Genomic DNA, 23,638 nt, shown 5'->3' with positions numbered 1-23,638 from the left:
AATGCTCTCTGAATCCATGATTCTTTGTTCTTGTTTGCTTAGATTGTTGACAGGTATGTATTTGTTGCCATTTTATTTGTTCATAGTTTTGATGTTTTTCTTAAGTAAATCCCTTTAATAATTTGTGTAATAATGGTTTGGTGATGATGAACTCTTTTAGTTTGTCTGGGAAGCTCTTCATCTGTCCTTCAGTTCTAATGATAGCTTTGCTGGGTAGAGCAGTCTTGGATGTAGGTCCCTCCTTTTCATGACTTTGAATATTTCTTGCCAATCACTTCTAGCTTCCAAAGTTTCTTTTGAGAAATCAGCTGACAGTCTTATGGGAACTCTTTTGTAGGTAATTTCTTTAATCTTGCTGCTTTTAAGATTTTTTTATCTTTAACCTTTGGCATTGTAATTACGATGTGTCTTAGAGTGGGCCTCTTTGCATTCACCTTGTTTGGGACTCTGCTCTTCCTGGACTTGCATGTCTTTTCCTTCATGAAAATTAGGGAAGTTTTCTTTATTTTTTCAGATAGATTTCCAAATTCTTGCTTTCTCTTCTTCTGGCACCATAATGTGAATGTTGGAACACTTGAAGTTGTCTCAGAGGCTCCTTACACTACCCTTGTTTTTTTGGCTTCTTTACTTCTTGTTTTGGTTCTTTTCTGCTTCCTTATATTCCAAATCATTGATTCTCAGCTTTATCCACTCTACTATTGACTCCCTGTAATATGTTATTTCAATTGGTGTAGCTTTCATTTCTGATTGAATCTTTTTTATGCTGTTGAGGTACTGAGTAAGTTCCTTGAGCATCCTTATAATCAGTGTGTTGAAGTCTGTATCTGATAAATTGCTTATTTCCCTTTTATTTAGTTCTTTTTCTGGAGATTTTTTTTTTTCCATTTGGGTCATGTTCCCTTGTCTCATTTTGGCAGCCTCCCTGTTTGTTTCTATGTATCAGGGAGAACTGCTATGTCTCTGTTTTGGTAGTGGGGTGTAATGTAGTAGTATCCTGTACGGTCCAGTGGCACAGCCTCCCCTATCACCCAAGCTGGGTGCTCAAGGTGCACCCTTCATGTGGGCTGAGTATACCCTCCTCCTGTAGTTGAGTCTTGATTGCTGTTGGCAGGTCAGTGGGAGGGATTTACCTAGGCCAGTCAGCTGCAGGGACTGGCTGTGCCTAGTGACCCCCAACCTCCTCCCTCTGTGGAGGGACTGCCGTGCAGGAGCAGGGTGGTAATACTCCACCGTGGTCTGTAGCTGTCCACTGGGTGCACAGGCTTTGGGGTTCCCCAGTGGTGCTGGCCAAGGTGAGACCCAGTTATGTTCTGCCTGGGGCCACCCACCATGAGCTACAAAGCAATCTGCAGATGGCTGCTCTTTGTGCTGGGCTTGGAAGTTCCCAGGTAGAGCCAAGCTGTGAAACTTAACTGGCTGCTGCTAGTGTGAGGCCTAGGGCCACTTAGCAAGAGGTACAGGGGCAGGGGCTCCCTGAGGCTGGCTTGTGCTCTCCTGAATGGATTTAAGATGTGAAGCACGAGCCAAGACCAGCCATTCATATGGAAAAGTCACTGTTAACAGAACTGGGTGGGGCAGGGCCTCAGGGAAGCACCAGGGCAGGGCAGGGCAAACATTAGCCAGGTTGATGGAGTCTCAGATATGGTTCCTGCCAGCCAGCTCTGTGGTTCTGTGGGAAGAGGGCTCAGAAAAGGAACAGTGGTCTTTGCCCACTGTTCTTTCTGGGAAAAGGCAGTCCCCCAGATCTCACCCTGATGCAACACTTTAGTTCCTCCCCATATGCCACTGGTGCCTTTCAAGCTGCTTCCCTGGTGCTGGAGCTCAGAGGGAGTCTTAAGTCTGTGTGTGGGTTCTTTGAGAGGAACTGCTTGGAAATCTAGCAGTTTCTTCCATAGGCTCAGTCACCACTGGTTTTTACAGCCAGAACTTACGGGGACTTACCTTCCTGGCACTGGAACCCTGGGCTGAGGTGCCTGGTGTGGGGCTGGAACCCCTCACTCCCAGTATATCCCTCCCAAATTTTTATCTACCACATGTGGTTTAGGGACCAGCCCGTTCCATGTCTATACCCCTCCTACCAGTCTGGATGGATGTGGGTTGTTTAATTCCACAGTTGTCAGACTTCCACTCAACTTGATTTCTGACGGTTATGAGTGATGACTGTTCTATAGTTTAGTTGTAATTTTGGTTGTGAGGAGGCAAGCTGTGTTTACCTACACCTCCATCCTGACCGGAATTCTCTATTCTTAATGTTTAAACTTCAGTCACCTTCAAAGTACTCTTCATTTGATGTAATACACCTATCAAGACTTTTTCCACTGCTCAGAAAAGTTTCTGCTCATTGATTTTGATGCCTTTTAGTACTTCTGCTGGCAAAGTGTTTCTGTTTGAGGACCTTTTTCATCTGGGAGAACAAACAGGTGTTAGGGGCAGACTGGGTGCCTAGGGAGGGTGGGGCACAAGGGTTAGGCCATTTTCAGTCAAAAACTGCTGAACACTCAGCTCAGTGCAGACAGGTGTGCTCATATCACACATCATGAAATAGGTAAGTGCATTGAAAGTTTTTGAAAAAATTCACTGAAGCTGAATGCAGCTTCTCACAAGGCCAGCTAGCACACTGATACAGATGGGTTCCTCGAACACTCATCTGGTGGGGGAAGCCCAAACTAGAGGGGGCCGTCCTCCAGAAGATAATTCTGGTTTTGTGCCCCATTTTGCAAAAATAAGTGGTTTTGGAAAGTGAAAAATACTAGTTTCAACTTCTCTAAAACTGTTCCCCACAAGGGGATGCACTGGTGTGAGAGGCTCAAAGCACTGGCTAAAGTGAGCCCAGAGGCCAAGCGCAAGGGAGACGACAGATGGCTGAGCGTGCGGTCTGCTTGGCTGGAAACGGAGAACACCCGAGTCCTGTTACATGCAACTTCAGACTGCAGAGCTAGGACATGGGTTTCTCAGCTCTATATTCATTTGTACTCGATATTTTAAAATGATCTCTTTGCCATTTTTGTAGTTTCAAGTTAGAGGCATATCCTCAACTAAATACAGCAAATAAACTAACAATCAGGTTCATTCAGTGAAGCAGCCTCTGATTCTGAGGTCCATGAATGTCTCCACATGACACTTTACCCTTCCTGGTCAACCACAGACCAGCCGCGTCACTGGACAGGATGTGCCTGCCGTAGTGCTCATCACTGACACCATCAGGGGCACTGAGTGCTCTTGCTGCCTAACGTGTATGTTTCCACATAACAATACAAATACTTGATGTCCCCAGATCCGTAATGGACGACTAAAATGCCTGGATTTTAAAAATGGGACTGTTGCATTCTTTGGGTAAAAACTTTCACTTTAGCAATGACCAGATCATTAATCTACAGAGTTTATTTAAAAATTTGGGTCTAAGTAGAGATTTTCAGTACTTGTTTTCTCTTGAGTTTGAAGTCACTTCTTTTCTCAAGGCTTGTGACACAGGCTGAAAAGGAGTAAACATGGCCCCAACTATAGGACAGAACCATCTCACCAGCCCGAGGCTTCACCCCACACACGGACCTCGCTCACATCTTTCATTTCCTGAAGTCTAGATCTTGTTAATAACCCATCAGGTGCAGTGTCAATTTCAAATAAAATTATCCAATAAGGAAACAAGAAAACAGCAGAATATTAGTATATTACAGTCCAAAGCATTTAGCTAAGTTAAAAAAATATTTTAAAGATTCCCCACACTTATCTATAGCTAATGTTTTTTCTCAGAAGAAAGAAAGTGAAAGGAAAGAAGGTACAAGTGATTTTTTTTTTTCAGTTGGGAGAAATGGTTGGATGGAATTGGGATGAACACAGACCACATCTTCAAGGGTCTGCGTCTTGTAGGTCTGACTACATAAGCAGTGTGAACTCCATTCTCATACCAGTAGCCCTCTAGAAAATAAAGCAAAGTAGTACTAGTATGATCAAGTTGTAACAACATTGTAAAAAATAGCAAACTTTCATTTGTCCACAACATGCATATTTATATAGTTAGGTACCATTTGTAAGGTAATTCCTTTAAAATTCTAGAATACATATTAAAGTAGTGGTTATTGGTCTGATATATGCTGCTCTTGGTTCTATAAACTAGATAAAAGCAGTGCTTTGTGAAATGCAGTGTTATATCTTAATGCCACTGGTGATAGAAAGTAGTTCCCTTCAGTTCAAATTCTGTGCCCTATTTGCTGCTTGCTGATGTAAGCAATAAGTACCCTCTAATGGTTTCTACACATTTCTGTAACTTGTACTTAATGATGGTGTATCTGGTGATTGTAAAAATATTAGATAGATATAAAAGTATCTATATAATATATATTAACTGTTAATGCTGAGGTATAGTCTGTGAATTATGTGTTTTGTACTTTTACTCACTGTAATTTAGTGGTGGTGAAAGTTTTACACTCAGTCTTTTAAGAGTGGCAGTATCCCTTTTTGAATTTAAAATGATCTGCATCAACTTGTTTGCCTGCTGAAGTTTTGTTAGAATAGGAAATAGTAAAACAAACATAAACAAGAAAGTATAGTACTGGTTAGGGAAATACACTTTGTCACCAAGTGAAGTAATTACAACTGCTTGTACATTCACTGTGAGTCTCAAAGGGAATCAGCCCCTCATTTACTGACTTCCTGGATGGGTACTGTTGAGGAAGACCTGAAGTTAAGCAGCAGTGTTGCACCAAACGTCCCATCCCCATTAGGTCTGTACTAAAGAGGATGGAGAAACACACATGTATGTATATTTTCTTTCCCCAGAAGTGCCATCCACTATCCTAGAATTAACAAAATTAAAAATTACTGTTGCATTTAAGAGGATCCTTGAAAGTAACCCCTTTTCCAGGGACAATGTCAACAATGTTAGTGTCAACACTGAGTCTGGTTCTAACCACATTTATAGTGGTACAATGTCTGTGTGGTGGTAATAATGTCACACTGCATCTCCATGACAACCACACTCCATTGTTGAACACTGTGCCAGTAAGAAGTGCCGTATCCAACAGGCAGATGAAAATGATGCAGAAAGACGGTCAGTGTTTCAGATAAAACTGCTGTGGTTCAATACTTCCTTCCCCATCAAAGGCTGGTCAAGGCTTTGTACGAAAGTGGTCTAAAACATCATCTTGATGTTTAGACATAATTTCGTCACTCAGTGGTCGTTCTCACTTAAGCAAGGCCATAAACGGTGATAGACGCCCCCCTCTTCTGTTCTCACCTGTGAACATCTTGGATGGTTTTTTCAAGATAAGATACCGCCAGTATTATAACATGACTGTTTTCCAGACGAATGGTACTGTGTGCAAAAATAACTGTTACTTCCTCTAGCAGCATTTTATCTCCTGTTTTGAGGATTGTTTACTGTAGTAATTAGAAAATACAACGTGAGATAGGACCTCCAGCCTGACACAGCAATTGTTCTGGGAAAGGAATGACTCTGATGGACTCTGATGTGTTAGGTAACCCAGATACACCGCTGGTAACTCCCCACAGATGCTCTTCGGTGAGGGACAGGCTGTGTTCTCTTGTTTACGACCCTTCTCTGCAAAGAATTCTCTACAGAGTGAAGCGAATGAAGTAAATCATTCCTTGCCCAGTAAATTTACCAATTTATGAACCTCTACATCTCACTTTTGAGTTCAGTTGTAATCGTGAAGGATCCTTCGTATTTTATTAAAACTGTTCCTTCAGGTAAGAAGTATGTTGAAATTTTGCCACTATCTTAATAAACCCAACAATTTAAAGCCACTAGTCATTTGTCCTTTTGATTCCCTCAGAACTGAATATAAAATCCTTAGGTGGTAGTTTTCTTAAAGTAAGAACATTGTTTCAAAAATCTGTTAAGTGCTGCTGTAACTGTTATTTCCTCCCCAGAAACCACGCTCTCCCTGTAAATGTACATGGGGGTGGGTGGGACAGGAGAGGGAGGTGGAGGGGTTAGTACCCTAAAGTAGATCAGGAACAGGACCTGCCAAAGGCAAAGTGTTGGTTCCTCAAATCTCCCAGTTACTTCAGTCATCAAACTGCATCCAACCTAAGATTTTTCCTATCACCTCAGTATTTCCCCTTTTAGTTTCAAACTGAACAGAAAGGGAATAATCAGGTGAATTACAGTTGAAATTCTGCCTGGAGGTTTGCTGTTCAGAGAGTAACAGGAGATACAGACACAAAGAGGTTGGGGATGAACAGGATGCTAATAAAGCAAGACACCCGAGTCTCAGGGAATGGAATTAAACGTGCAAAAAAGGAAACCTAGTTAATGCACTGCAATGTTACTGCCAGGGGCTGTCAGACTCATTTTCACCGGGGGCCACATCAACCTCATGGTTGCCTTTAAAGGGCCGAATGTAACTTTAGGACTGTATAAATGTAACTGCTCCTTCACAGTTAAGCGAGAGCGTGGCGCTGCCACCGGGTAGAAACAAGGTGGAGGGCTGGATTCAGCCCATGGGCCTTGTGTTTGCCCACGCATGTCTTACTCTTCTCCCCACCCATTAGGTCCTAGAAAATCCTTCACTTCCTTACTCCCTTAAATTCATTCAGCATTTAGTATGATCTTATATGGAGCTGAAAGCAGCCAAGAATTGAGGAAAAAAAAGCAAAGGTCTCAATCATATTAAAGGGGTGTGCTAAAGCAGGGAATAAAAAGGAGTATTTCTTAAAAATTTTAATTGTTGTTCAAGTACAGTTTTCTGCCTTTTACCCCCATCCCAGCCCTCCCCACCTCCCTCATTATTGTCCATGTGTCCAAAAAGAAGTATTTTCATAAGCGTTCTTGAAAAGATCCCCCTAAAATACAATTAGTTCAAAAGGAACCACTCTTTCTGGAGCAGCAGCTCACTGCAAGATGTCAGAGAACCACATGAAATACAGTGAAATCATTGAAATGTAACAGAAATGTATCCAAATTATCAGACACAACTGCCTGGAGTGCTAAGATGTTTAGCTGTTCCTTTTTTGAAGACAAGTTTGCCCCCTGACTCCTTAATAGACCTTATTGAAGAACACTGTTCAATCACGCTTTAGAAAACCTACTTTTGCTTGGCCTAGGAATAATCATGGAAGGGAATAATCAATAGACTACATTGCTGAGAAAATTAGTAAACTTAAAAGCCAATAAAAAATCCTAATAAACACAAGGAAAAAATGTGAAAAACAAAATAAACCCAGAAATTGTCAATTTAACATACTGTGTTGCCACCCTCCAAGGCCAGGCAGTTTCATGGTGTTCGTGCAACAGAAACGTATTCAGAGCCGTGGGGATGTCTGGCATGCCTCCATTCATGGGTGGACAAGCCACGCACGCTGCAAGCTGCATGTGTATCTGCATGTCTCGCGTCGTGGCCCCTGCTCCCCAGCGCGGCACCCACTGTGGCACCTGTCCCCTTGCGTGTCTCCCATCATCATCACCCCAGCAGAGAGTCCCTACCTGTTTAAGTACTAGAGGGGAACAAAGCTGGAAAACTGCCAGAACATTACATAACATAGCATAATTCTGTGCGCCCATTTCATGTTACGGGAATGGTTTATCCAACCCAGTCTCAAGGCTATGAGAACACTGGTTATCAGGCGCCTCCAAGGCTGTGGGAACACTGCTTCCCTTAGCTACCCAGACACCTGGGTGAGGAAGCCAGCCTGCCTCCATTTACCCTACACATATGCACAATAATGACGGATACGAAAACACAGATCCAAGAAGCTCAGAGAACACTAAGCAGGATAATTACCAAAAACATATGCCTAAGAAAAAAAACAAGAACTGCCTTTCCAATGGTTCCACCGGTAAATTCTACAGAACATTTAAGGAATAACACCAATTCTATACATTCTCTTCCAGAAAAGATTCACTTTATCAGATCAGCATTACTGACATCAAATTAGATGCAAACAACCACAAGCCAGTAACATTGTTACCAATAGCAAGTGGGGTCCTGCTGCCCCCTGTCACCCTCCAGGTGAAGGTCCAGAGGCCAAGGTTTGGTGATAAAGGAAAAGAATCTTTATCCAAAAACTTCACAATTTTGGAATAACAGCTTTCCACCTGCATATCCACTTTAAGCCTATCAGTTAAGGCTAACCTCGAACTCTTTAGTTACAGCTTCAATCACTTAAGCCTATCAATTAAGGCTAAACTCTTTAACACCCGAGTTCTAGCATTCCCCCTTGTTAGTTTTAGTTATTTCCTTAGGGTTGGCTTACAAACTGAAACAACATACGATACAAAAGCTACACAATCCTGGAACAACGACAGACTTTTGCCTCGGAGCTCATCCCCTTTAGAACTCCCAACGGAGAATAACCCAGCCCCCACCCTGCCAGGCCAGCCCAATCCTTGGCTGCAACCCAAGTTCCTTCCCATCTAACATACCGGCCATTGGGAAATGCAGGCAGCTGTAGCACATCCAGGAACCCTCAAGGAAGAGACACACAGAGAGGGCAGGTGAGCCCAAGAGCCCTTCTTTTATTTCAAATTTTCTAGCCCACAATTCCATGCGCTCCGGAGGCATTCAACTTCTCAGCCAATCCCGTCCTGGACTGCCTCCCCCCACAGCCCCTCCTCCCCCTCCCCAGTGATCTGATCAGATCAGTACCAATATCTATTATGAATATAACACAAAAATCCTCAGCAAAACATTAGCAAAATAAGTATCCCTACACCCTCATGAGAATAACCAAAATTAAAAATACTGACAGGACCAAGCGTGAGACTCGACCAGCACCCTCATCATGTTGCTCGGGCCTGCGCAAGTGCAGTGCTGCCTTTGGGCAGCTTGGCAGTGCCTTGTCTTAACCAAGTTCAGCACGAACTTATCACCCGACTCCGTGCAATGACCTGGACACTAACTATCTGGAGTTGGGACAGACTTCACAGGTTAATGGCAAAAGCCCCCCACGAGACTGCTGTCACTTCAGATGCCAGGTATGGGGGTCCCAGGCCACCCCCGCTTTTGACCAGTTGGCTGCAAATTCGGGAGTTCCCACCATTGCCCCTTAGGTTTGATAATTCACTTGAACAGTTCAGAGAACTCAGGAAAAAATGTTGCTTGCAACTCGTTTTATAAAGATACAAACCAGAACCAGGGAAGAGGAGACACACTGGGCAAGGTCTAGACGAGTCCCGACGTGACACCTTGTGATCAGTGCACCAGTGCAGGACTACACGGAGCACTGCCACCCAGGGACACACTTCAGAGCTTCAGTGCCGAGTCCTCACTGGGGTTTCACTTGTGGGGCACAGTCGACTCACTGGAAGTAAGACTGAACTGTTCAGGCTGGTATCATGTGACTCAGCCCGAATCTTTTAGCATCGCTAGCCACCATCCCAAGACATCTCACGAACAGAAGCTGTCAGGACCCACCACAAACAAGACGCTCCTTTCTCTCAGGAAGTTCTATGCTCTAAGAGGCTACATCCCAAGAACTAGGGACGGAGGCCCACTGACTTCTCCATCACACACCCAGCAATCCTATGCCAAAGCATATGTTATCTTGAGAATGAAAACTAATATTAATACACAAATCTATACAAAATGTTTATGAAGTTCATAATCATCCCAAACTGGAAATAACCCAAATGTCTTTCAATGGGTAAATGAATGAACTGTGGTACATTTATACAGTGAAATACTACTTGGCAATAAACAGGAATGAAGCGCATTTTGCTAAGGGAAACGCTTTGTGCTGTGTACTCGACATGACTCTGGAAAAGGGAAGACAGAAAGGACAGGGTGGGGGATTATCCACAAAGGGCCAGCACAAGGGAATTTGGGGGCATCCAAATGTTCTGTATGGTAGCGGATACACAACTCCATTAAAACCCACCACAAAGGCAATTTTAATATATGTAAATTTAAAAATCAACCAGGATGTGTGGAGGAGGACAAAATGCAGACTGTTAACAGATGAACCTAACTGTATTACAAATGAACCACATAATCACACTGAAGAAACTGGGGAAGAAAGGAACTAATGTAACTTTTCATCTTAATACCTAAATAACTTTGGAAAAGTGTCTTGACATCACATTAAAAGGCTAAAAACTGTACACAAACCCTGTACTGTAGTTGGTAAATTTGTTTCTCATAAGGACATATATAGGTCAACAAATCTTTGCGAACACCACTGTCCAAAAAAAGGGTGGGGGGGCAGGGAGAATACAAGATGAGCCTGGAGCATCCTGTGGGGGCAGGGAAGGAGAGGGAGGTGGGGGGGGCACACGCGAAGGAGACTGAGCTAAACATAAAAAATATACAGGAGCCAACCCGAAAGAGCTTCAAATAGCCAAAACTTTAACTGAACTGCAAAATAACGATGGTATTGGATCATAGTTAAAATAGAGATCCATGAACACAAAGTGATATAATTAGCTAGCTGGGGGGAAAAAAACAAATGGGGAAGAAGGGACTTTTTCCTAGCAGAGTTCTAATAATAAATGTAGAAGAAATCAGGAAAACAGCAAACTACCATTAGAACAGTGCAGTAATAATTGCTATAGGCAAGTTCCACTCCTGGGTGCCAAAATTAATTTAGAGCAGAAGCAATATTTACATAGTCTCAAAGTGTTTGCCCCAAACACTTACTGATTACAAAGGGAAAATAGGAAATGGGTGCAGAATGCCAGGCAGACACCTCCTTAACCACAGACGCAGGACTAACACCCCCCAAAACACACACCTGCAACAGGCAGCCCCGAGCCCGCGCGTCAGCAAGGGCTATGGCCCCCGAGGCAGCCTTCCCAATACCACGTGGTGTCAACTGAGCAGAAAGCATCAGACAAACCCAAAGAGAGAAACATCCTATAAAACACAGCTAACCCTTGACAAGGCAGTGGGGTTAGGGGCACTGACCTCCCATGCAATCAGAACTTCTGACCCCCCAGAACTTTCCAGCCACCCCTTGCTATCCGTGGGAGACCGGTTCCAGGACCTCCTGCGGTCACCATTACCATGGATGTGCACGTCGTCACATCAAGGCTGCAGGGCAGTGCCCACAGCTGGCATACCGTTTGTGATACGAGGCTGGCCAAGCACGCAGGTGTGCAACCCAGGGATACGGAGGGCTGGCTGCACACTTAATAAAATCTGAGTGTAAGTGGACCTGCAAAATTCAAACCCATGTTTTTCAGGAGCCAACTGTGATTGGTTGTCTTCAAAAATGTCAAGGCCGTGAAAAACAAGGGAAGACTGACGACTGTCACAGACGGAAGGAGACAAAGGAGACATGACAACTAAACACACTGTGGCATCTTGGACTGGATCCCGGAGCAGAGCAAGGGCGGTAGTGAAATAACTGGTGAAGTCTGAATGAATTCTGTAGTTCAGCTAACAATATTGTAAACAAGACCAATTTGTTTTGGTCACTATTCTATGATTATGTTAGATGTTAACAAAAGGATAAGCTGGGTAATAAATATGTACAGGAACTCAAGATTTTTATCTCTCTTTTGTTTATCTAAAATTATCTCATAAAGTTTTAAAAAAGAGACCATGTTTAGGCATTTGAGCGAGGTTTTAAAGTGTTGGGTTCGGTTCCATTGCGGTGAATTGGAAGAAGTACCAGACAGCAATGCACTCCATCCTCGTCAATGATGCGGAACCTTGAGAGGATCACACAACCTCCCGGAACCTGTTTCTCTGCCAAAGGGCCCGACACACTCCGTACCTGCCTCAAAGGTTAGCGGAGGGTTCAACCACACAGCTGGCCACAGCTGTGGGGAAACGACAGGCTTGTGCACAATGCAAGCATTACTCCTACATCTTTAGGCCTAAGAGAAAACAGTATCAAGGAGGCATTTTCCAGAGATGAAAAAATAAAAATACTACATACTGAGCAAGGTAATGGTGGAAGAAAAGACCTAAACAAACTATGTTGTTCAGCAAAAGAGGGAACTTTTTTAAAAAGGGGGGGGAACTCTGTTAGGGTGAAGAGTGGAGCGATGGATTAGAAACTGGGTCCCTGTGAGGACTGTGGGTGACAACAGCTGTAACTGGGGGAAGGGCCGGGGGGGGGGGTGGTGCGGATCTCATTCGCACACCTGGCGATCTTATGCAGACCAGAACATGAACAACCAATGAGGAGAGGGGAAGGAAGTGGCCTCTTCCCTTGCTGCTACCTAAAGTCCAGCACAGCCAAAGCAGGCTTACCACCCCCCCAAGAGGAAGGAAAACACGAGGGTTCCTGGCACCGCAGAGGAACTGGATGCAGACCAAGTTCTGTAACACAGCTAGACACAAGGGAAGGAATTACACTTTCTAAAGATCCCTGTACCAAAAGCTAACAGGCCCTTCATCTTTGAAGAAATCTTTTGGTCTTTAGGCTTATGATTCCAGAATGAATGGGATAGAATCTGCCCATCAATCACCCTGTGTCCATAAAACTAAGCACAAAACCACCCATCAAGTGTTTATGCTTTCTCAAACCTAACCCTTCTACATTGAAAAACAAAACAAAACTCATAGTTTGCTCTCAACACTAAAGGTGCAAAATTCTTACATTATATTTTCAGCTATTACAATGTAACATAGACAAAAGAGAAGGCTGGATTAAAAATATGACCTCATCAAAATGTAATGAACATGAGTACATTTCCATCTAATAGAAAATAAAATTAAAGAATTTACTAGTAACGTTTTAGATCACTGCATGATAAACTACGTATTAACTATACAATAGCATGCCAATCAACAAGTTAGTAAACAAATGCTAAACTTTTACTTTTCCTGAGATTACAGTAAATTTTTCCAATTAACTTTTAAAGAGAAAAAGTAACCATATATGTTATGGAGATTATAAATAAGTCTCCTAACTTTCTCATACATTTAACTAACAGTCTATAGAGCTTACAAATGTCTATAATATACAGGTAATGTGAAGAGAAGAGAAAAAGGGGGCTTCCTGTCCCACTTTTAATAAATTGCAGAGGCATAATATTTTCTCAAGGTCATTTTATTAGCAAAAAGTGCAAAGTGTTTTGAACAAGAGCAAACCATGAATCACAGCAACCAGCAAGACATTAGACATGGAAAAGTGAACAATGTTAAAATTTAAGCAGATGAGATGCCTCTCACATATATATATATTCATGCTTTTCCAATAGTTTCCTTGTCAACTTTCAGTGCGACTTTCACCCACAGGCCAGCAGCTCAAGCACAAATGCAGGAGCACAGCAGCCAAGTCTGGCAACAGTTCTGGGCTAACCGCAGTGTAGCAGCCACCCTCACACCCCAGTTCCGTGTGAACCACGGCAGTACACGTACATTGTTAGAAGTAGCGACACTGAAATCAATGTCCAGTGAATAAAAATAAAGAAGAGGACTTTTAAACACTTGTACTTTAGAGGCATAACAATGAAGTAATTTTAAATGATCTTACACACGTATATATAACGAGGAACATGGCCAATCTCCATCAACTCAATTCATTTAAAATTACATTTGTAAAAGTCACACAACAGAAAGAGTATGTGCCACTAATCAGTGTGCCTGCATTTGAAAAAACAAGAGATAAGTTAACTTCAGTCAGCACACTCCAGAGGAGATTCAGTCTAGTGTCACTTCAGTCACTCACATAAAGTATCTACAGGGCAGAACCTACGAATAAGTAATTCTTCTCTTCACTGACCTGTGGGCATGGTGAAATGTGCAGTGTTTAACGCGCACAGTGTGAAGGTGGGCCACTGGGCACGACCGAGCATCTAGCCGGAAGCAGAGGGGCGCCCGTGCGGAGCACCACCAAGCGCGCGCACCGTCTCTAGGGGCGTTTTCTGGCAGTTAATTGCCCTTCTGTTGTAGCAAACTGCTTTTTACAAATATACTATTTCACTAAATTAATTAAGGATTAAGTGTTTATTCATTACATCACACAGAATTTCCCTCACACCCTTAATTTTTCCCTGTGTACTAATGTCTTATACTAGAATTGTGCTACTTCCTAAAGTTTCGGCATTACTACTTCAGGTAGGTATGATGAAAAAAAATCAGACCAAATCTGATTATCTGACAGATGACAATTTGAGCACCAACTTACAGCACATTTCGGGGTCAGGATAGCTTGCAAGTCAGTTCTCTTGGTTTGGAAATTACCTTCCACTCTTGTCTTCAGTGTTGAAGCTGAAATCCTCAGGGCCTATTTGTTCATCATCAGGAAAACTGGAATGTGCATCTAAGATTAAAAAAAATAAATAAAAATTAAAACCAGATTACATTTTCTGAAAACAAGTATTTTCTTCTCCATGTCATTAAATGATCTTACCAAGTGTGGTATTTAAGTGTAAAGATTTGCTGGGTTGTAAACAAAGCTGTCTTCAGAGAATTTGCGATCTGAGTCAGGTGTGAGCAAACACAGGGGAAAGGAGGAGAAAAGGAATGTGCAACAGGAAGTGCAAGGCACTGCCACTCTCCGTCCTCCTGGGGACACTAGGAGCCGCTGGGGAAGGGGACAGGAGATGAGGACCCACACTCTGAAGACTGTGTAAACATGTAAACTTCACAGCCAGTGAAACTGCACAAGCAGATATCATGACCAACACCTATCGGCACTCAAAAACTTGCTGAAATTTGGCTCTTTTAGAAAGAGTGAAAATTACTAAAAGTGTTTAATACTTAAAAATGATCAAATGCTTGGCTCTGTACTGAAAAAGGCCCTAGAACATCAGGAAAATGTGTCAACTATAAAACTGACAACTAGCAGACGCCTGACAATGTTGTCACCCCAGGAAACCCTGGGGAGGAACATGCGGACTGGCCACTACGGCCTCCAGAGAAAAGACAAACAACGGGCGAGAGATGCTCCTGGAACTCCCTGAGGCGGTCGCTGTGCACGCAGTACACGCACACACTCAACGCAATGTTGTACACCCAGAACAAAACAAAAATATCCACAATAGGATTCTTTCCGTGAGTTTTTTTCCAGAGATTTTTTGGGAGGAAGAGGGAGTAAAAATTGGTGATTCCACTATTTGCATAATTTCTAAGAAATCAGAAAAAAGTTATCTTTTTTTTAAAAAATAAGATTTTTATTTACCTTTAGAGAGGGGGAAGGGAGAAAGAGGGAGAGAAACATCGATGTGCAGGAAAAACTTGACCTGTTGCCACTCACACGCCCCCAACTGGGGACCTTGCCCGCAACTCTGGCCCCACAAGTGCCCTTGACTGGGAATCGAACCAGCAACCTTTCAGTTGGCAGGCCAGTGCTCAGTCCACTGAGCCACACCAGCCAGAGCTGGAAAAAAGTATTTAAAAAAATTGTCTTATTAAGTAGACTAGAAATGTATCTAAAAAGAAAAAAAACCCGACAACCTCCAAAACCTTTCTAGTGGTTGGCCGACATTTTCTATAAAGGGGCAGAGTAAATACGTCAGTACTGAAGGTCACCAACAGTCTCTGCTGAAAACGCTTCTTCGTGTCTGTGTGTTCTTACAACTCCTCGCAACACAAAAGCTATTCTCAGAGGTCACGGGCTATCCTGAGGCAGGTCACCGGCCTCTGCTTCACACATCCAATAGGCAGTGCCCACTGGATGTCTGATGAGCCAAATACTACCTACATTTTTTTCAGTCTTCACCACTGAGTTTGCCCCGTACACACTGTCTCACGAATGACAATTATTACAACAGAAAAAGCAGCAGAAGCAGCCAGAGCAGAGGGAGCAGAAATAAAAGCAAAATAAGCAGCGGCAGCGGCAGAGATGGCTTTATTCATTTCTGTGAAACGACACCACGTGCTGCACCTTCGTCTGGGGGCTGAGCCAGGAAAGAGTCGTGAAACCCGCCCAGGCCGGTGTGCTCGTCCTGGTCCTCGTTCTCAGTGTCACATTCCGCGTCACTGTCACTGCTCATTCCTGCTGGGAAAGATGAGGAGAACATGTTTCTAACAAGAAGCCACTTTCAATGAAAGGAAAAAGAAAACCTCCTTATTTACTAAACAGTGATTCCCACTGAATGGTAATACAAGACACCAAACAAACAAAACAAGGAAAACCAACCCCCAAAACTTCAGCTCACTTTAGTTAGCAGAACAGTGGCCCTACTCTTGTCCTCAGAGACTACACCCACCCTTCCCACATTACCTGAAGTTAGCATTCAAAACCAGTCTAAATGTCATTACACTGAGAATATTTTCCCCAAAGTACACACTGTTTTTTCTATAGCCATAAGAAGTAACAGGAACTCTTAATACCAAGTGGCCGTACATATAATAGTTCCTAACTTATAACATATAAATATAAACATGTTACATAAATTCAAATACACATTTACACACCTTTGTATACGTGCATATAAAAGATTCCCATATTCTAGCAATAAAAAATGAGTTGTTATTACATTTAGGCCTCCAATTTCGTATCTGTGTATATCAGCTGATTTTTAAAAAGAAAAATTCTATAGAAAGTACTGTGTTGCAAGAACACAGTGATCCAAAAACCCTGAAAATAGTAGAAAAACTATAGTTTTTCTATTTATAAACTATAGTAGAAAAACATAAACTTAAAATACTATTTTAACAAACAGCCACATCTAAAAGAAAGAAGGGGAACCCACAGCCACCAGAATACGTAGGTAAACCGGTGGGCCCAGCACTGCAGCCACGAGGGTCTTTCCCACTCCCTGAGGGATAGGAAAACAAGCAATCTTTGAACCCATCGTAGAAAGGGAACTGAAACCGAGACTAAACTCTATACTCCATGCATAAAGCTAATGTTCCTTTAGAAAGAATGGACTAGGAAGTCTGCCTACTGACATAGGAAGAGAGCAAGAAATTTGGCTTGTTTCTGCGGGGCTCAGTTCACCTCAGATTTCAAACTAAGGCCTGTGTACGTCATTTAGGTTTGGAATTTAAAGTTGAGGCTCAAATCTCAGGACATTAGCATAAAAACTGGCCGGGAGCTACTGTTATTTGACAAAACAAATGTGAAAATCCTTGGGCGGGGAGATTCTGGGTCAGCTGGAGTAAGCACATTCCACCCAGCCTTTCCCACGGAATGCAACTATAAACCTGGACTGATCGCAAGGAGCAGCTGTTTGAAAAACTCTGAAAAGCAGGGGGTCCCCCACCCTGGGGCCACAGACTTGCTCCACAGTCCGAGGCCTGTTAAAAATGGGGCTGCAAGGGAAGCTCGCCTGAGCTCCGCCTCCCTCCCCACCCCCTGCCCCCAAAGAAGGGTCCCTGGTGCCAAAATGGTTCGGAACTGTTGCTGAAAATTAAATAGAAATAAGCATAGACCTGAATTTGAAGTACCACCAAACTGGCAGATTGAAACAAGACCTGGAGTCTCACAAAACTGTTAAAAATGTCTAGCATACCATCCAAAATTACCTGAGCATATGAGGAACCAGGAAAAGACAATCAACTAACATTAATGTGAGATGACAGAGATGCTGAGATTATCTAACAAAGAACTCAACGTGGAAAACAAAAGGAGATATTTTTAAATTACTAAGTACTTTCTAAAAGTGAAAGATGGTCATCTTAAAATTTAAACATTAGTAGATGAATTTAGAGCAAGTTGAAAAAGCAAACTTAAAGATGTAAGTGAGAAAATTAATAACACTAAAGAAAAAATGAGGGACTTCCGGCAAGATGGAGGCATAGGTGGGCGCACCGTACCTCCACGCACAACCAAGATTAGAACAACAACAATTTAGAGGCAGAATGACACCCAGAACTGACAGAGAATTTATCTGAATAGAAGTTGGACAGCCAAGAAGTTGAAATAGACCCGTTCATCCGGACTGGTAGGAGGGGCGGAGAGGAGCAGCCGGGCGCAGGTCATGGCGTCCGGAGAACAGGGAGAACTGGGCGCATAAGGCAACCAGGAGCGTGTAAGCCATCCGGGGCGTGCAAGATCACAGCGGGTGGACCCTGAGTACACAAGCGGCAGCTGGCAGACCCAGTGAGGCGGCGATTATGGAGCAGGGCAGAGCGCACAACCCAGGATCCCAGGGAAGGGACTGAGGTCCCAGGAGAACGGAGCTACCGCCATTGTTTCCTCTCGACCCCGCCCTCACATACAATGTCACAATCTAGTGACTGGGGTGCCCAGCCCCAGTGAACACCTAAGACTCTGCCCCTCACTGTAACAAGAGCAAGCAGACCAAAAAAAAAAAAAAAAGAGAGAGAGAGAGACAGCTCGAACAGAAGCACAAATCAGTGCCCTAGGACTCGTACTTTTGAGCAACCAAGAGATAGCCAATCTATCAGATGCACAGTTCAAAACACTGGTGATCACGAAGCTCACAGAGTTGGTTGATTTTGGGCGCAAATTACATGAAGAAATGCAGGTTACCATAAAAGAAATGAAGGAAGATGCATGGAGAACCAATAGTGATGGGAAGGAAACTGGGACTCAAAACAATAGCATGGACCAGAAGGAAGAAAAAACCAACCAAACAGGAAAGAATGGAGAAATAAGAATTCAAAAAACCCAGAAGCTTAGGAACCTCCAGGACATCTTTAAACGTTCCAACATCCAAATTTTAAGGGTACTAGAAGGGGAAGAGGAAAAGCAACAGATTGAACACGTATTTGAACAAATAATAAAGAGAACTTCCCCATTCCAGCAAAGGAAATAGACTTCCAGGAAATCCAGGAAGCTCTGAGAGCCCCAAAGAAGTTGGAGCCAAGGAGGAACACACCAAGGCACATCATAATGACATTAGTCCAGGTAAAAATGAAGGAGAGAATCCTAGAAGCAGCAAGAGATAAGGGGACAGTAACCCACAAAGGAGTTCCCATCAGACTGTCAGGTGATTTCTCAAAAGAGACCTTGCAGGCAAGAAGCGGCTGGAAAGAACTATTCCAAGTCATGCAAGACAAGGACCTATATCCCAGATTACTCTATCCTGCAAAGCTTTCATTTAGAATGGAAGGGCAGATAAAGTGCTTCTCAGATAAGGTCAAGTGAAAGGAGTTCATCATCACCAAGCCCTTATTTTATGAAATGCTAAAGGGACTTATCTAAGAAAAGAAGATAAAGAAAAAACATGTATAGTAAAAGGACAGCAAACTCACAATTATTAACAACCACACCTAAAGTAAAACCAAAAGAAACTAAGCAAACAACTAGAACAGGAACAGAACCACAGAAATGGAGATCACATGGAGGGTTAGCAACAGGGGGAGTGGGAGGAGGAAAGAGGGGGAAAAGGTACAGAGAATAAGTAGCATAGATTGTAGGTTGAAAACAGATAGGGGGAGGGTAAGAATAGTATGGGAAATGTAGAAGCTAAAGAACTTATAAGTATAACACATGGACATGACTAAAGGGGGGGCATGGGTGGGAGAGGGTGTACAGTGTGGAGGGGAGTGAAGGGGAGAAAATGGAACGACTGTAATAGCATAATCAATAAAATATATTTAAAAAAAGAAAAAATGAGAGCTGTACAACAGAAGTTAAGAGGCAAGGGGATAAAAAGAGACTGGTTCAAACAGCCACAGAGAGGGCAAAAGTAACAAAACAGAGGGACAATATGTTAAGAAAAAAATGGCCGAGAATTTTCCAGAATTAATGAAAAATAAAAAATACAACATACCAATAGTTCTGGGGTGTGGCCACAGCAGTATTTGAAGGAAAACTTATAGCATTATATGCTTTTATTAGAAAAGGGTCTCAAATTAATGATCAAAGCATCCACTTTGAGAAACCAGAAAATGGGATTTGGCAGGTGGCTGAGTTAGCTGAAGCATCACCCCACACACTAAAAGGCCGCAGGGTTTGATCCCCAGTTGGGACGCGTATGGAGGGAGGCAATCAATTGACGTTTTTCTCTCACATTAATGTTTCTATGTTTCTTTCTCTATTCCTCACTAAAATCAACAAACATAGAGGAAACAAGCACATACAATGGCTTAAGATAGTTTGTTGGGAAAACTGGACAGATACATGCAGAAAAATGTAACTAGACTACCTTCGTACATTGTATACAAAAATTCAAAATGGACCAAAGACATAAATGTTAGATCTGAAACCATAAAAATCCTAGAAGAAAACACAGGCAGCCAAATCTCGGCCACCGTCTGTAGCAATATTTTATCTGACATATCTCCCCAGGCAAGGGAAACAAAAGAAAAAATAAACAATTGGGATTACATCAAACTAAAAAGTTTTTGCAAAGGAAACCATCAACAAAATAAAAAGACAACCCACAGAATGGGAGAACATATTCATCAATAAATCTGATGAGTTAATATCCAAAACTTATAAAGCACTCACAAATTCAACACCAAAAAAACAACCCAATTAAAAAAATGGGCAAAGGACGTGAATAGATGTGTCTCCAAAGAGGACCTACAGATGGCCAATAGACATAAAAGATGCTCAACATCACTAACCATCAGAGAATGCGGATTAAAACCACAATGAGCTATCACCTCACACCTGTCAGAATGGCTCTCATCAATAAATCAACACACAAGTGCCGGCAAGGATGTGGAGGAAGGGGAACCTTGTGCACTGCCGGCGTGAATGCAGACTGGTACAGCCGCTGTGGCAAACAGTATAGAGATACTTTAAAAAATTTAATATGGATCTGCCTTTTGACCCAGCAATCCCCCGTTTCTGGGAATATATTCCAAAGGAATCCAAAACACTAATTTGAAAGAACATAAGCACCCCTGTTCACTACAGCGTTATTTACAATCAGCAAGGTATGGAAGCAGCCCAAGCTCTGTCAATAAAGTGGATAAAACAACTATGGGACATTAATACAGTAGAATTCTATTCAGCTGTAAAAAATCAGAAAATTTTATCCTTTGCAACAATATGGATGGACCTGGAGAACATTATTATGCTAAGTGAAATAAGCCAGTCAGAGAAAGACAAACACCATATGATTTCACTCATGTGGAATCTAATGAACAAACTGATCTAACAAGCAAAAGAGACAGATTCATAGGCGGAGAGCAGATGACAGCTATGGGGTGAGGTGTTAGGGGGTGGAGGGATTGAGCAACAAGGAAAAAGGACTCACAGACATGGAGAGCAGTTGTGGTGACTGTTGCGGGGAGGGGATATATGGGGACTAACTGGTAATAGAAAAAAATATAATGAAGATTAAGTTAAAAATTTAATAAATACATAAAATCAATAAACATATCCTTGGGTCAGGATTACAGCAAAAGAGAAACTAGAAAAGGGAGCAAATAAACCCAAAGTAAAAGAACAGAAATAAAATTAGCAGAAAAACAACAGAAAAAAACCCCAATGAAACAAGAAGGTAGTTCTTTGAAAAGATCAGTAAAATTAAAATGCTTCCAAACAGACTGAAAACAAAGAGCAAACGAAATTACCAGCATCAGAAATAAAAGCCGGTCATCACTATGGACCCTGCAGACATTAAAAGGATAAGGGACTAGCACAAACAACTTCGTGCTCAGGAAATCAAGAACATGGAGGAAAATGACAACTGCTTTGATTCAGAAACAAGCTACCAAAGCTCATTCAGATAAAAACAGGTAACGTGAATGATGTTTTTTAAACCACTAATAAAACAATGTGTAGGGGGCAAAAAACCCACCTTCCAACAAACAAAACACTGGTTACAGATGGCCTCACTGGTAAACCCTTCCCCAGGTTTCCAAGAAGAGTTTGTGTAGTATTACCTCTCCATTAACTATTCAGAAGGCATAGACAATGTATGGGCATTTCTAAAATCCCTTCCTTTAGCAAAGAAAAGGGAGGGGAAAAAAACCCTTCTCTAGAGAGTGAACAGTGAGTGACACTGTTTAGAGACCAAACCAGCTACTTCCACGAAGCACCACCACCACCTGGTGGCCTTGTAGGGAACTTCTGAAAACACTAACAGTTGAGTTCTTGAAACTCAAGGCACAAATTTTACTGTTTGGTACTAGTGTTTCTGAATTCCTAACAAATAACCTTCAGGATTCACAAAAAGGAATCAAAATTCTCTGAGTTTCCCCAAATCTGAACTTATTCTTTAAATACTTACATTTGCCCTAGCTGGTGTGGCTCAGTGGATTGAGTGCTGGCCTGCAAACCAAATGGTTGCTGGTTCGAATCCCAGTCAGGGCACATGCCTGGCTCGTGGGCTAGGTCTCCAGTAGGGGGCACATGAGAGGCAACCACACATTGATGTTTCCCTCCCTTCCCCTTTTTCTAAAATTTAAAAAGTCTTAAAAATACATTTTACAAACTCTTTGTTCAGCACCTATCTTTTTAAAAAATGTTTAATTTGTATTGCAGTATTTCTGAGAACTATAGCCTACAGTGAATATTCAAATGCTGGAAAATGCTGTGAAGATTACTGGGTAGTATTCAAATAATGGAACATTTAGAACTTTTGGCAAGGTTTATGGTACTGCATAGAATCATAGGTCAAAAATGCCAATTTAAGAAATTATTTTGCTTCTCAAACTCCTATTCCTTGTAACACCACTCCCAGGATTCCTATAAAGCGCAGTATAAACTCATTAGCACTATATTTACATAGCAGCATACAGGGCCATGAGCATACTTATGAAATGGCAACAGCTATAACCAGGGCTGATTTGATTACAATTGCTTCTTTCCAAGGCGCTCCTGTTGTAACCTCTGACTTCAAGTATCTGCACTTCCAGTTTCTACTTTCAACTTTGTGCAAGTGAACTCCTTCAAATCATTCATGTTTCTGTGTTGACTGTTAAGATGAACCTTAACGGGAGAATTAGAGTAACTTCCACGTTTTTGATTTGACTCATTTGTTTCAGGATTCAGGAAATGCTGGGAAGAAAACACTACCGGTCTTTTAGCAAGCCCTAAGACCTGGAAGTGCCCTAGCTTTGTGAATGCAGTAAGAGAGATGAATTAGTCTCCTGACCTCTAGCTTAACAGCTGAGCTACTAGGTCAACAGGTCCTGTACGACCCACTGCTGTCAGTAACTGAGAGTGAGCAAGTGCAACGAAAGCTCGAACACTTTCATTTGTCTGGAATGAGACTACCTGCCATTGAGCAACAGGCCGCAAACTACCTGCTGCACCTTGCCCTGTACACGGCCACGCCTGCCCACTGCATTTAAGTAATGATTAAGGCAAACCAGTGATATTCTGCCTACTATAAGAAATTTGAATACTGGACCTTTCTTGATCTCACTAGAAGGTGTCAACAGGTTTTCACATAACTGGCTGTCACCGGTAGTAACTGTAAGGTACCATTAAACTGAAGATGCTTCAGAGATGCCAATATGGGACATCTTAGAGTAAAATTTTAAATAGGGTATTTCTGTATCAATCATCTACCACATTTTTTGAGCACTGGCTTTACGCTCAGTGCTGTCCAATGCTAACTTCTGAGTTACAACTACCTCATTCAAAGGTGCTCAACTTTCTGAAGCCTGGAAAATACATCAACCATTTGGTACAGCAGAGGCTAATAATGCCTTCCCTCCTTTCCAGGAGAGCCCCCATATTGTTCCGCATGGCCGTGTGAAATGGGGCCAGGGAGGGGGACCAAATGTTTAAACTTTGCCAAGTTTCCTTTTCTTGCCAGTGACTAATGAGATCTGAGAGGAAATTAGGAAGTTGCTGCGGTTCTCTGAGAAAGGTTTTCCCTGTTGTTAAGTAGAGACACACAGAACTAACCCTCCCCTACTGCCAGAATGCGGTTCCGACTCCATATGAAGTTTGGAACAGC

The 23,638-nt window shown here is 42.4% G+C and overlaps 1 protein-coding gene across 5 annotated transcripts in view; it reads right to left on the bottom strand.

The window, feature by feature from the left end:
• Positions 1-12,944: 12,944 nt before the first annotated feature.
• The window catches only part of TRIM37 (tripartite motif containing 37), an 85,428-nt gene continuing 74,734 nt past the window's right edge, over positions 12,945-23,638 (bottom strand). For 4 of the 5 annotated variants that reach the window (XM_045837135.1, XM_045837137.1, XM_045837139.1 and 1 more), the window contains 2 exons: positions 15,742-15,855; positions 12,945-14,175 (listed from right to left, as the gene is read on the bottom strand). In XM_045837135.1, the coding sequence (XP_045693091.1) occupies positions 14,093-14,175; positions 15,742-15,855 (197 nt within the window). In that variant the 3' untranslated portion in view covers positions 12,945-14,092. The remainder of the gene's footprint in view (positions 14,176-15,741; positions 15,856-23,638) is intronic. The other variant, XM_045837136.1, reaches the window with a different exon arrangement.

This window comes from Phyllostomus hastatus, unplaced genomic scaffold (assembly GCF_019186645.2).
Source record: "Phyllostomus hastatus isolate PE091 unplaced genomic scaffold, TTU_PhHast_1.1 phas_contig_210, whole genome shotgun sequence".
NCBI lineage: Eukaryota > Metazoa > Chordata > Mammalia > Chiroptera > Phyllostomidae > Phyllostomus > Phyllostomus hastatus.
The sequence above is the reverse complement of the archived record's forward strand: the minus strand, read 5'-3'. Positions and strand labels throughout refer to the sequence as shown.